The sequence below is a fragment of the Nipponia nippon genome, unplaced genomic scaffold (assembly GCF_047370975.1).
Source record: "Nipponia nippon isolate SJK-2023a ecotype South Korea unplaced genomic scaffold, ASM4737097v1 scaffold_4, whole genome shotgun sequence".
Lineage (NCBI taxonomy): Eukaryota > Metazoa > Chordata > Aves > Pelecaniformes > Threskiornithidae > Nipponia > Nipponia nippon.
The window spans coordinates 18,329,943-18,344,107 of record NW_028262358.1 but is presented as its reverse complement, the minus strand read 5'-3'; the positions used below and the strand labels follow the sequence as shown (position 1 = coordinate 18,344,107).

Below are 14,165 nucleotides of genomic sequence, written 5' to 3'. Positions count from 1 at the left end.
GTCTGAATGTAGCAGTATGAACAGGACGTGTGTCTGGATTACAGCAGTGCTCAACCAGCAGCAGTGTGGGCGTAATCTGAACATCCTCCATTTGTCTCTAGATGAGTCCCTCTTACATGTATTGCATGTGACTCTTGCATTTTAGGTAGTTATCTTTCACTTCCAAGCTTCTGCAGGTAAATAACCATCTGGGGATTGATTTGTTCCATATACAGCACATCATCTGGTCCCATTAGATGTAATTCAGATGCTTTCCAAACTGGGAAGGCTCTGCTTATTTTCATTTCCAGCCTCTAGCCATATAGTCAGAGATTGTTTCACTCGCTGTTTGAATTCTGCAAGCAGAATTGAAATGCTCTGCAGTTCAGGACAGGTCAGACTGTAGATTTTTCCACCATCTCAAAGCCTTGTTTAGTCAGGTGGATGAATTAGAGCTGGTAAGCGTATAGCAGGGTATAAAAGAAACCCTTCATGCTCTGTAAAACCAGCCTTCTGTGTTAGCTATACTATTCCAGTTTCTTGACACAGGTAAGCTGTCCACCATTTTCTAAGTAACTGGGCAGTTTCTTTTCTATCCAACACCTGCAGTCTTTGACCTTGGTTTTATCAGGGGTTTTAAGTCACACTCCTTTTCACCGCATCCCTGAGTTCGGATCTACCCTTGCCACCAGCTGAGTCTATCACTCTTTTCACAACCACAGCATGAAGAGCATGGAGAAACCAGAGAGGCGCAGCAGAGCCCTGCACAAGGGTGCTAACTCATCACACAGGGTGCCCGCAAGCTGCCCCGCGCAGCCTGGGCTGGACATGGAAAGCAGGACACAGCGAGCATTGCTGGAGGATCACCGTGGCTGAAGGGGTATCATCCATCACCTACAGATCAGGGTTTTTTCTCCTGAGGAAACGAAGAAGACCGGCAGACAGGATACTGAAAACCAGCATGCCTCTGAATCAAGAGATCAGGTTTCTGTAACTCTCTTGCTTTGTGCTCGGGCACCTGATACCTGGCAATGGCTTTACTTCTTTGTGTGTCCTGTCCAAAGCACCTAGAGGAACTGGCATCAGTTGTGCCCTGCAAACAGATGCCAATAAAGATCACTAAAGAAAGGCAGAAAGGGAGCAAGAAACAGCTCATTGACAGGTGTAGGATGCTGGAGGTGGTCTCAATCTTCCCCAAAGCATTTTATTCTTCTGTTTGCCAAGCAGCATCTGCCTTGAAGCTTTTCATGTGTTTGCCCAGGCAAAAACGTGGCGGGAAGGAGCTGAGCTCAGCTCAGATTAGCCACTAGACCTTTGCGGCCTGTGGCATGCCTGCTCCTCTCTGCAAGTCAGGAAATGCCTTGTTCCCATCAGCCAGCGAAACGACAAATGTGAAAGCCCCACTCCCAGCCAAACAAGCAGTTTATCCTCAGTCCCAGAGACCAAAAGCTGCCGTTACTGTTGTCTGTTTCCAGAAGGTATCTTCATCCACTCTTGACCCCAGAGGGGTCCTCAGTGCTCCTTGTGTCTTTATACAGAGTGGCAGGAGGAAGAAATGGCACAGAAAGGGTGATAAGCCTAAGCCCCGTTCTCAGTAGTATGCAGTATGCAAAGCCTTTCTGCTTCGGTTTATTCCAGAAACAGGATCTATTGAAACCCTCTATCCCAGCAGTACAGTGTGGCCATTGCTAGTAACAGGCCGCAGGTTTTGTACTGAGTTTGCAAAGTTTCGGGACTGAGGCTTGTCAGGCTTGCTTTGCCTGGACTTTTATTGACCTGCCTGCTGCTTTATTTTAATTTGGTTTTGCTGTAAGAGCATTTTTTTCCTTCTGACCAGGTGGCTATGGCTGATTTGTTTTACTTTGACTAGCACTGTATGATATAACCGTAGTTTTATACATATAGCAGTAACGAGTAGCTATTCTGTGCACCATGAGATGTTCACGACTCCAACTTAATAGGCTAAGAGTGAACAGAGTTAATCATAGGCCTGGTACGACAGCAGAGGCCTTGAGAAGTGGAGGCACAGGATGCGGTGCAGAGGAGCACAGAGATGGGATGGTAAGAGATAGGGCACGGGCTTGACTCTGGAGACCTTGCAGCCACAGACAACTCGCCTATGGTCAGTTAAAGAAATGCAGGTATGGAGCTGGACAAGAATGGTTTTAGGGGCAGCAAAAAGGACAAAGAAATAGTATCTTACATGCATATAATCAACATATATAGTAAATTTGGATGTAAAATGGAGTTTCAATCCAATGAAGAAAAAACAAGGTGTAAAAGCATGTTAACAATCATAAAACTGACCCCCAGAAGATTCTCGAGTGAGGAAGAAGAAACCATCCCCATCAACCTCACATTCCTCCCACTGAAGGACTCCAGATACTGACAATTCCCTGTAACCCTCCCACCACCCCCAGAATGAAACCATCAACCTTAGGGCCCAGAGGAGCAAGGGCAGGGGGAGCATAACAACAGGAATGGGGGAAGAAGCTAAGAAGTGTATGCGTAACAGTTTTAAATTTTATTATTATTACTATTACTACTATTATTATCTTTTTCTGCATAGGAGTATTATTTCTTTTTCTGTAATAATTAGACCTGGACTAATAATGAATTTTTTATTAGAGTGCTAAGATTTCAGTTATACTAACAATACATTTTTGTCTTTATATATCGGGCAGATTTCCCTTTTGCCCAGAAACAGCATTTTTGCACGTAACACTGTAAGAAGGTTCCCAAATAACTCAGAAACACACTGTATGTCTCACAGGCTCACAATAACCAAATCACTTTATGAGCTGAAATCACCATCAAAATGTGAAAAATGCATCTGCTTGGGAGCGGTCTAAAGAGCCCCTTGGTCTCAGCTGAAATGGTAAATGGTGTTTTGGGTAAAACCAACATTTTTTTTCAGTTTCACCCTTCAAAACTGTTCCTGCTCCCTTGGACGCTCCCTCTATGAGTCAAAACTGGTTGTGCTCACCTTGTAGCCTGCACATTGGCAAAGAAGGAAGCCACAACAAATACCTTTTGAGTTAGGATACATTATTTTTAGCCGCAGATGAAAATTCGAAGAAATAAAGAGAAACTCCCAAACTCTTATCTTCTTCCAGTTCCTCAGTAAAGCTTTCCAAGTTAATGTCTTCCATTGTAATGGATTCAGAATGTTTTACAGATGCATTACGTTTGTAGTAAAATTCACAAGAGATGCATTGCCATCAAGCATGTGCCCTTGGCTCCAGTTTTTCTAAACTGCTGAAAAAAACAAGAACAGGCCAAGGACAGGAGGAGGACGGCAGGCAGCACTCTGGCACGGCAGAGACCTGTGCCATTTAACACCGCGCAGAGGTGAGGAAACCATGCAAAGGACTTTGCTCTTCCTTGGAGATATTTGCAGGATATTTTCTCTTGACTTTTATTTGTCTCTGCACACGTTAGTGTTGACATTGCAGCCACCCCTCAGTGACTGAGGGCTGTCCCTGAAAGGGTCTGGCTTCCTCATTTCTGCTCTCCTGGCTGAAGACTCCTGCACCGTCCCTTGTGCCAGACTGGCCGTCCTGCAGCCTCGGCATCAGCTGGGTCAACAAGCAGAGTCAGTGCCAAATTATCCCTTCTCCATCTCCAAAAAACCATGGTCAACTTTCTGGTCCAAGTGAGCCTGTGAGCTTGCAGTCGCCAGGCCGGGTGCAAGGAAGGAGGGGGGATGCACAGCACAGGCTGCGTCTCCCAGGCCTGGATGGCCACGGCAGGGAAGGCAGAGGTGTCCAGGTCTGCTGTGTGCCACAGCCTACAGCAGGTGAAGTGCAGAAATTCATTTGCATTTTACTGCAAAATGACTGCCCATCAGTTGCTGCACAGCAGAGGGACAGGAGGCACTATGAAAGTGGCTCTGCTAAGGCATCACCCTGCCATAGCAGTGGCAGAACCACTGTGGTCAAGATGATTTCCATCGGTGATGTATTTAACATCAGAGGAGATGACTGTGAGCCTGCCTGTGCTGGGGTCAATATGCCATGGATTAAGCTGGGAGTAATAGCATGAGGCTACCTGGTGCTAAAACACTAAGCCATAATGTCCTGTGAGAGTGTCTGCATGCTGAACCCCTACACAGGAGCCAATGCACTGTAATTCCCCTCTCAATGTACTGTACCAAGCACTAACTCCTCTATACAGATGTACTCTGCATCTCAATTTATCATAGAATTATAGAATAGCTCGAGTTGGAAGGGACCCATAAGGATCACCAAGTTCAACTCCCTGCTCCTCGCAGGACTACCTAACACTAAACCCTGTGACTAATAGCGTTGTCCAGATGTTCTTTGACCTCTGACAGGCTTGGTGCTGTGACCACTTCCCTGGCGAGCCTCATCTAAACACCTGTAGCAGGTGAGGGTTGCTTAATGGCTACAACCCCTGGGCAAAGGCACAGCAGCCCCTGGTTCAGTGCCCAGCCCCATCTGTGAGCTGCTCTGTAAAACTGGGCTCTGTAAAGCGTGTGCATGTGTGCGTGTGTGTGTGTTTTCCCATACCTGCAACATGGAAATAATGAAATCCATGTAATTCCTAGGATATAGTAATGATTTACTAGTAGGAAAAGCTCTGTGAGAGCTTTAGACAAAAGAGCCTAGCCACTTAAATACTACTTCACCTCTTTTCTGAGTACATAAGTCCAAGTTTCAGATGCTTTGGGTTAGCAACTGGGGAAACAAAATGTGTGTCTCCAGACTAATGCCTGTTCCAGAGCATGCTGGAACCTCCCTGCGCACTTCAGTAGGCTTTGGATCTGGCCCTGAGCATGCACATGGTTTATTATGACCATGGGTACAAGACAGGTAATGCCACGTGCAAATGACTACGTAGCAGCATTTCCATGCATAACCACAGTAATGGTGGGCAAAAACTGGACACTAGTTTATTCCAACCGTGTGAAAACTGGCCCTAAAATGAAATGTTTGGGGTATGGACTTGAACATCCAGAACTTTGGAAGATGTGCTAGATCTAGACCCAGTGATACCAAAGACTTAAACAATTTCGTAAAAGATCAGGCCCCTTTTTTTCTTTTTGTGTAAAGTTTGTAAGGTGTAAACTTTGTAAGATAAAGGAGTCTGCATGTCAGAGGTCTCAATAGCAGTATCTCCTGTGTTGTAAATCCTGACAGACTGAAAGCAGGGTGTGATAAGGAGGAACTGAAACAACGAGATGAGGAGGGAGGAATGATTACGTGTCTGAAGGAATAGTTACATGTCTGCCTAAAACCAGTTTCCGGACGGTTGAGGCTTTAGAAACTTGTCCATAATCTCATCATGTAAATTACTAACCAGTCGTTGTAAAGGGAATGAGCTTTGCAGTTTTTGTGTATAAATGTATGGTGGAAGTCCTAGTGTGCGTGTTAGGAGGAGAGATCCCCCATGCACCCAGCGCTGCAATAAACCAGTGTTGGCTTTCTAAACTATCATTTGGTTTGGAGAGTTTTCTTGGTTACTATTTTGGTAACACCGGTTTTGTGAGTGGCTTTGGTTTTCTCTTTGGATGACACCAGACATCATTTGGAGATGTTCAGATTTGATACTTGAATACTCTCTAGTTTGAATATACTGAATATATGCTTGTCTCCTTGCTAAATGAAAAAAGAATTCTTGATTTGCAGCATTTTCCCTGTTTTCCTATCAAGATGGTGAGATACCATCTTATTGCAAGCTGTTGATTTATAAGATGCGTGGAAGCCTTCCTTCCTTAAACACAAGTTGTCATAAAGGGTGCTTAGTTCATTTCTTTTCTGTGAATTTAATTTTGGTCAGGTCCTCCTGCCTCATCCAACAGGCACTACCCCCTCAAGCCCGTGGGCCTTGGTTCCCTTTGTCCTACCAGGACATTGCACGGGTCTGATTGCTTAATGCCACTTGCCCCCATTGCAACTGGCTCTGACCCCAGTCCTGGAGCATGACATCTGAGACATGCTTAGACCAAAGTTCTCCACCCACCAGTGGGGCTTGGCCATTAACCTTTTGTTTAGGTACCTGCTGTGCAATAGAGAGGCACTTCAGATATCTCCTTGCTAAACAAAGGCAGGCGTGTAAACCGAGCAATATGCTTTATGACTCTGGGCATGGTTACTCCACATCCTCTTCGACTCTTTTTTTCTGCAGAGATTAATGTTGGGATCTTAAACATCCCTAATGCCTTACAGACAATCCATTAACATCAGTGTCTCCTCAGTGGCTAGCCATGCCATACCATTATTTATAAAATAGGGATCCCTTCCTAATGCTACGGCTACCAATCCCTTGATTTCCTGAGCATATAATCAGGCGTATTATCAGCCGTGGAGCATTTTACACTGCTACATATTTTTTACTATATAATGAGCTGCGTGTGTGTGAGTGACATACAAAAAATAGATGAATATTGCTATTGCACTTACTGCAATGTATGAGCTGATCTGGTTAGACACGAAATGCAGACAGAAATCTGCCTCACCTCTCAAGCTAATTTTAGTCTCTCCCTCTCTTCTCTCTAGCTGTGTGTGTATAAAATCACTCGCAGTCTGACAGCATTCCAGTAACCTATGCCACACGCAGAGCGGGATGTACTTACTAACCATCTGCTTGCATGGCATGGGTTAACTGAGCCTGTGGGATTGTGCTTACCTAAACAAAACCACTGCAGTGAGGGGAAAAACAATGAATGGGTGGAGATGATCAGCCCATGCATTCCAGCTAGTGCAGTCCAGGCAGCAATGACAGCCTGAAGGTTGCAGCAGCATCGGGATCTGCATTCCAAGTGCACAGATCTTACAGTCTGGAGTGATTTTACGGGAGCTGCTCTTTATTTGCTGAGCCATGGCCAGTAACCAGGCCAGCCTGCAGGATGATCAGAGCAGGCACTGCAAGTTCTTATCCTATATGTTCTACCAGGCTGTGAGAGATCACAAGCCTGTGTGGATGCTGGAAGACATGAGAACTATGGAGTATTTTTACTGGGAGGAAAATGCCAGCCTAAGAACGTACTCACCTTCAGAAGCCCTTCTCTATGCAGTGGTGCATAACCACCTGCCTTATGCTCAGTATCTGCTGTCTCATTTTCCAGAGGAGGCTCTCAAGGTGCCTGGGGAACACTTCTGCTATTGCCCGTCCTCTGCTCCTCACTTGGCCATGGCGGTCACATATGACAGGAGAGATATCTTGGGGCTGATCATCAAAATTGCACACAAGCTCCCCAGCTTGAACTCCTACATCAATAGGACTGGCTGCTTTCATCTGGAAGACGGGAAAACCCCCCTGCACCTTGCCTGCGAACTGCTGAGGTCAGAGACGGTCCTCATCCTCCTCGGAAATGGAGCTTCTCCCAGGATAGAGGACAGTAAAGGGCTTACCCCGCTGGACGTCATCCTGGAGCAGATGTGGGACTCCAAAGTCAATGTGGCATCAAAGAAGCTCTGCCTCGACTACCTCTTGCTCTTCATGCCCAACCCACAGTTTAAGATGCGGAAAGTTCTGCAGGAGCATCCGGACCACTGGACAGCTTTGCTGGGGGAAGACAAATTCAACAGCCTGGTGGGGAACACACCTGCTTCTTTATATCTGCAAGCTATGCAAACTATTCTCCAGACTCTTCCCCCCTCCCACTTCCCTAAAAGCATCCAGGAACTACCTATACCTCAGGCACTAAAGCCCTTACCATCCTATGGCAAAAAGCTACCGACAAAAAATGTGGTAAATGTTTTTCCTTGACTTTATTCGCTTGGTCTTGGATTTTCAAAGGCAACTTAGGGGACCTGGTCATCCACCACCCTCTGCATTTTAGTGTGATTTTAGTACTTAACCTATTAGGCTGTGTTGGAAAATCCAATATTTTGTGACAAGATTTTAAATGTCTTTTCTAATTGATTGCAGGCACGGCACTTTTAAAGGCAAAAGCCTCCCTTGTTTTCTGTTTTGTTGTGCATGTGAAGGGTTAACTGTAGTCGAGACTGTGTTATGTTTGGTTTCTTAGCTGTCAGCTGGTATCAGTGTATCTGAATTCCCAATATGATGACTGTATCCTGTGTAACGTACCTGGTAAAAGGGAACTATGTGCCCAGTGGAATTTTCAAATGGTGTAACTACGGGACTGTGTTCTGCTAGAGCTGGGAGAAATACCATCCCGTACCAACAGGGTTCAAACATCAGGTTTCCTTTCTAACAATGATCCAGCATCAGCTAGTAATAACCAAAAAGTCCATGGCTGATGCTGCAGGGACGTAGAGGCAGTCCTGCAGGGTACCTGATTTAACTGAGTTGCTTTACAGCAGGTTGTAGCATGGAGGGCATGAGTTCAGAGAGGGGCAGTGAGTGTATATTCCTGGGGGGGGATAGAGACAGACAGAATAGCTAACGGAAAGCATCTTGTCTCACCTGGGAGTGAGGGGGTTAAAGGCAATCCCAGCCCTGATGCCTCTACAGACTTGTGCAATGGGGAAGGAACCATTTTCCCTGCTGTCCAGTAAACAAATGGAAATCAGAGCAGGGCCAGTAGAAACCCTGTCCTTCATAAGTGACATTATTTCTCCTTGACTTCTGTTTTAGGGCTGAATGTTATCTCCACAAGAGACGTAGCTCACTAACTTGATTTCCCAGTGGGTCTCAGAGCCGCTGGCATTTGCTAGTTATCCTAAGTTGGGGTATGATGTTCTGCTCTTAAAAGTCATCACTTGTCAATTAGAGTATTTTTGCCACCTGGGTCCGGACAAAGGGCCTGATCCTGCAATATACAAAAAGTTCCCATTGGGAACTTGCCTGGGCACTGCAGGCAGGGTGTGTTTCCAGAAAGCAGAGCTGGGGCTGCACGGCTTTCTGGGGAGCTCTGCGCTTCGCTGCCCAGGCAGAGCCCTGTCTGTTCAAGGCGCTGGTCCTGCTCTCCCGGCTGTGCTCAGCACCAATGGAGCAGTGGCAGGATCCAAACTCCCTTTGCGGGACATCCCTTATTTGGGACCCCAATGTTCTCCTCTCTCTGTGAGCACAGCCCTCTGCTATGCTGAAGCAGCATAACCCACTTCCCCAGATCCGTACTGAACAGCCCTGAAGAAATCACTCATCTCTAAATAAATTTGGAGCCAAAGGCTGTGGGGCACAAACCCCTTTTAGCAAGGCTCTGGCTAAGAAGGGACATGCGTTCACATCTCAGCTGCTCTGTGCAAAAATGGCTCGTGTCTCATCTGGCTAATTCCCTGCCTGCGCCAAGGCGGCTGTGCTGGAGCTGCACCCTTTTTGCCATCAGCACAGGGAGCACTTCTGCTTGGTTTCGCTGTGCTTGGGGCACCTCCCGTGTGCCAGGACGCTGGCAATGCCAGCCGTGGCCAGGTGGAGATTTCCTGCAGGGCTGTGCAACCTGCCAGGCACAGCCAACTGGAACATTCTTTCGGAGGCACCGGGATGCTCCCCCGGACAGCCCTTCCCGTGTGCCGGGGAAGCACCTCAGTGCCGATGCCACCCACGCTGCGCTAGCTGAAGATGCAGGCTTGCCTGTGAGATGGAGAAAATGTCAGCCCAGCCCCAAAAGTGGCAAGCAGGCCACGAAAGGGTTAACCCTTCTCCTGAAATCCCACATCCCTGGTGCTGCAGCATCCTTCCACCCCTGCCCCTGGGGACTTGCATGTCTTTCCCCATCTGTGTCTATTCCTCCTTGTGCGATGGGGGAGGGCGCAAGTGGTGGCGGAGAAATTCAGGGTCAGTCTTGGGCGAGGGTTTTGTGGAGAGGCTGCTCGCTCGGCAGCCTCTGCGGCAGGCGGAGGCTGTCACAGCTTGGGAAGCAAAGCAGAGCCCAAGGCAGATTTGCATTATAAGCGGTGGCTGAGCTGCTTCTGCCAAGCCCTGCAGGCTTCCCAGCCCTGGCAGCCCCCAGAAACCCGGAGCTGGAGGCAGAGGACAAAGCAGGCACTCGCTGCCCAAGGCTGATGAGAGCGACTAGGCAGAGCACTGTCCCTGTGGCACTCCTGGAGTCTGGAGGAGCAGGATTGGGTTTGTCCCCAGCAGCAATGCGGTATCTCATCCGGATGTCAGTGGGCGAGAGGCGGAGGAGGCTGGTGACAGATATTATTAGAATAGTAATTAGGCCCCGCGAGCAGAGATCCCAGGGAAGGAGGGAAGGGAAATCATCAACTGTTATTGCACTGGCTCGAAACCATGAGAGTTTCGGTGCTATAAGGAGTTTCAGGAAAGACAGGAGGGAGGGGAAGGCTGTTCGACTTATAAATCAGTGGAGGCAGGTAGGGATTCTTGGCATTAATGAGTTAGCACTTTCTAATAAGGCAGGGGGCTGTACCCAGACAGCCAGAGCAACCCACTGGGAGCAAGTGGGTCTAAAATGGTGCAGGGATCTCTTCTTGATTGTAGTAGTCGTAGATCATTGCAAAGGTCAGGGTTCAGGCACTTCAGGCTTGATGGGTGGATTTGTAGCAGGCAGCAGGATGCTTGTGTGCATGCGTTTGTCCATGTGGGAGGCTGTCCTCTATGCACCAGCCCAGACAGCGGATAAGAGATGGATTCTCAGCAGCTGCTCAAGAAACTCAGCTTCTGGGGCATATCTGCGTCTGGTACGACAGCCTGGAAGAAAACTGCTGGCCCACTGTCGGCCAACATGCAAAAACTCTGGTGTGCTCGGCCCAGCGTGCAACAGGCAGCTACCCGCACTGGAAAGATCACCCCACAGCCCTCTCATTCCTCCTTTTCCTGACCATTTTAACAAGAGATCAAGCACCAGCTGGCCCTCAGCTGCTGAGCTACCATCTGACCTCCATGTGCGGCCCCGCTGGGCCAGAGTTTAGGGCCATTAGCGTTGTGGTGACACCTGTAGCGATACGAATGCAGGATGGGGCGTCCTTCTGCTGGAGTGGAGGAATCTTCTCCCTAAACCTGGTTTGCTTATCTTACGGTGACCTGCCTGTTAGTTTGAGATCCCATTTGTCTTCCTGCCTAGTACCAGTGACATTACATCAGATACAGCCAAATCTACCTCAGCCTCGTCTGTGTTGATTTTTTTCCTCCATTCTTTCCAAGCCAGGTCATTAGCAAAAGTAAAGTCAAAATATTTTCCACACTTCCTGCAACCTGACAGTCCGTAGTCTTGAAAAATCCCTGTGCTTGCATGACAAATATGTTAGTGACTTTGTTAATTAAAAAGGGTGCTAGGTGCTGTGTAGTGATGTTTACATTTTGCATATGTACGTACTGAGTAAGTGTAGCCGAGATCTTTATTTCTGAACTTGGGAAAAAGAATAAAAGCAAGAGAGAAAAGGGAGAGGGCAAAGTCTTTGCTAACCTTTGGATTACAGGTTGGCTCTGCAGGTTACATCTTTTTAATTTCAATTTTGAGAAGTGGCATTGTAAGGATCTGAGTTGTGCGTGTATATGTGACTTCAGTTTCCATGAGCATCAGACAACGAGTGACTTAGCGTGTGTGTGTGTGTGTGTGTGTAAACGTGTGGGCCCAGGTGTGCACATGTATGTCTGTGTCTCTGTCTGCCCTCTCCTGGTAAAACTCATAACTGACTTACAGTACGTGTACACATCAGTGATCAATGCCTTAAGAAAGCAGCCTTTTCGCGAGATAACTGTGTGTCCCAAGCTGTGTGCTGCTAACAGGTAAGGACATTTCTTCTTCTCTTGTAAAGAGGCAGCAGCTTTGCTCTTGAAACGGGTGTTTTACCCCTGAACATCTACCACAAGGGCTTCTGCTCAGCAACAGCCACAACCGTCCAGCGAAGGGTTTGTGATAGCGGCCACACTTTATTCTCAAATCCATTTCTTTTTTAATAAAATCTATTAAACATACATCTTTGTCTTTCTTTTCTCTGGGCTGCCAGCAAAATTCAGCCACCTCTGACTTCCTAACCCTATGCTTCTGTCTATTTCTGCAGCACCATTAGCAGGAAGGACAGGCCAGATTCTGACCTCAGTTACAGCTCTTTACACCTGAAGTAACGCTTTTTAAGTCAATTGCATCACTCCCGATGTTTGTTGGTCTAAAGGAAAACAGAAACTCTTTGTGCACTTATATTCTTCAAGGCTCCATAACTCTGACTTCAGCATATACATAAATGTGATGCTTAATCCCTGAAAACATTTTTTACATTTTTCGTACTTTGAATGTATATAGATATATATTTTCCATCTCTCTAACACCGACGGACATTTCCCTGTTCCCAGTTCCCTTGGCTTTTTTGGGATCAGCATGACAGTGACAGACACTGTTGTTCACTGATTAAGACCGAATGTTGCCATGCCCATGTACAAATGAATGTTCATTGTATGATACGACTTTCTTATAAAGCCATACTTTTGTAATTTTGGTTTGTCTTTTTTAGGGAAAAAAAATCTTCCATATAATTGTGTTTGTACATTACTCGCTGCATGATTAAAAGTAAAAAGATTGTATCATGTGCTGGGAATAAAATATATATACATACCCTGGTATAATTAAGTATATTAGCTGTGAAAATCATTTAATCTGATTGTACTACTGTAATAAACTTGTAGTATAAACTTGATGTATCTTTTATTAGCCAGTTGGTCAAAACCACCCACCAGTATCTTTTGCTTTTGTTTTGGCTCATCTTGGTGTTCGATGATTTCATTCTGACTGCTGAGCCATTCCCTCCAAAAACGCGATCTGAGGAAGATAATATTTTCCTTCACGGGCTTGCAATAGCTGGCTGTGCTGCCAGGGGATGACCCCAAGTGATGAGGTGAACCCACATTTCACAGATCTGCTGCAAGATGGTGATGAGTCAGAAGAAGGGGCTCAACGGGAGCGAGCGGTAATTGGTTTTGGAGATTTTCATCTTTTAGGTTTGAGTTCAGCTCACAGCAGCTTCTGACAAAGCTGTTTACAGTGAATATAACAGTGCCAGCAGCCTCCTTTCCCTGTCTGTTTTGCATGCAGTCGACACGCTCCTTTCCTTCCTAAGGTTTTTCCCTGTGAGGAAGGATGCCCTGGTAAGCCTTCCAGCACCAACTCCAACTGCTCCTGTAGGCTCAGCTGCTGCTGAAGGTCCTCAGGCAGATGTGCACCTTGCACCCGCTCTGCCACCTCCCTCGGGGTAACAATCCACCGGCTCCTGTGCACAGACACGGACCGCCCAGCTCCTCCGCTGCCCTGCCAAAACCAGCTACCCAAAGGGTTTCAGATGATGGTACCACAGGGCTTGGACTCCACCGCCAACTGTACCCACAGATCTCCTCAGTGCGCACTAGTACATACGAGCTATAACCCACGGAGTTTGTACTTTAGCCTGTGCTTGCATTATTGGCTATTGGTTATTAAAACCAGTTACTGGTTTCACGGAAGAATGAAGAGAGGAGAATTGTTTTCACTGATCTCACTTAAAAAAAGACTATCCCCTTGCCTTCACAGTGGGAGATTTAGCCCTGAATTACTTCACCTGAAGAATGTGGTCCCCAGAGATGTAAGTCTTCTGGCTTATTTGCTTCCACCTTTCCTGTATTTGAAAATGAGAAGCTAATTCAATTTCTGTTGTGCTCTGGCAGCTCTGCTGAGGCTGACCATCAGGGCACTAGTGAGCGGCTCTGGCAGCTGAGGGAGCCCTGGGCCGAGGCATCCCTCAGAGCCAGTCTCATTTAGGTATCTGGTTTTTTACAACTGCAGTTAGTTGGAGCCCACCCACCCGCAGGCAGCAAGACAGGTATTTAAATAGAGAGAGAAATTTAAAAAGTATATTCCCTTGTGCGGGGGGAAGCACTGTCAGAAGCAGATGACGCATTGATCGAAATCCTGCCCACACCTCAGTTACTTGAGCGCACCTCCCCGAGTGAGTCACCCCAAATGCAGCTGATGATAGGTTTGGCACATCCCATACCAGCTGTGTCTGTCTGTCCAGCACAGCAGCAACGCCTTCTGGGAGCACGGGCTGTGTTTTGCTGCACCACCACACTCAGCTGATGATGTGGATGACTACGCGCGGCCGTCGGGATCCGGCTCCCAAGACGCCCACAGCTGTCTCTAGCGCTTGGGAAGCTGCTCTGAAGCCAAGCAGCCAGGTTTCTCTGGGGACGACTCCCAAAGGCCACTTGAATTGGAAAATCAATGGTAATTTTCCAGACCGGGTCCCAATTCCAGCTCCAGTAAAGCATGTATTTTGCTGTGGATCTCCTGTGAAGCAGAGGTTTATCGCTTGTGGGAAGGCTTT

At 47.1% G+C, this 14,165-nt stretch overlaps 1 protein-coding gene across 1 annotated transcript; it reads left to right on the top strand.

Annotated features, from left to right (window-relative positions):
- The first annotated feature begins 6,671 nt into the window (after positions 1 to 6,671).
- LOC104019263 (ankyrin repeat domain-containing protein 9) lies at positions 6,672 to 12,351 on the top strand. Its single transcript, XM_009472495.2, has 2 exons — positions 6,672 to 7,695; positions 11,877 to 12,351. The coding sequence occupies exons 1-2, from the start codon at positions 6,823 to 6,825 to the stop codon at positions 11,883 to 11,885; spliced, it is 882 nt and encodes a 293-aa protein (XP_009470770.2). The 5' UTR covers positions 6,672 to 6,822; the 3' UTR covers positions 11,886 to 12,351.
- Positions 12,352 to 14,165: the final 1,814 nt, after the last annotated feature.

Bases quoted from the DNA above. Each gene is read 5' to 3' on its own strand.
- LOC104019263 (XM_009472495.2), top strand. From the start codon at position 6,823: ATGGCCAGTAACCAGGCCAGCCTGCAGGATGATCAGAGCAGGCACTGC.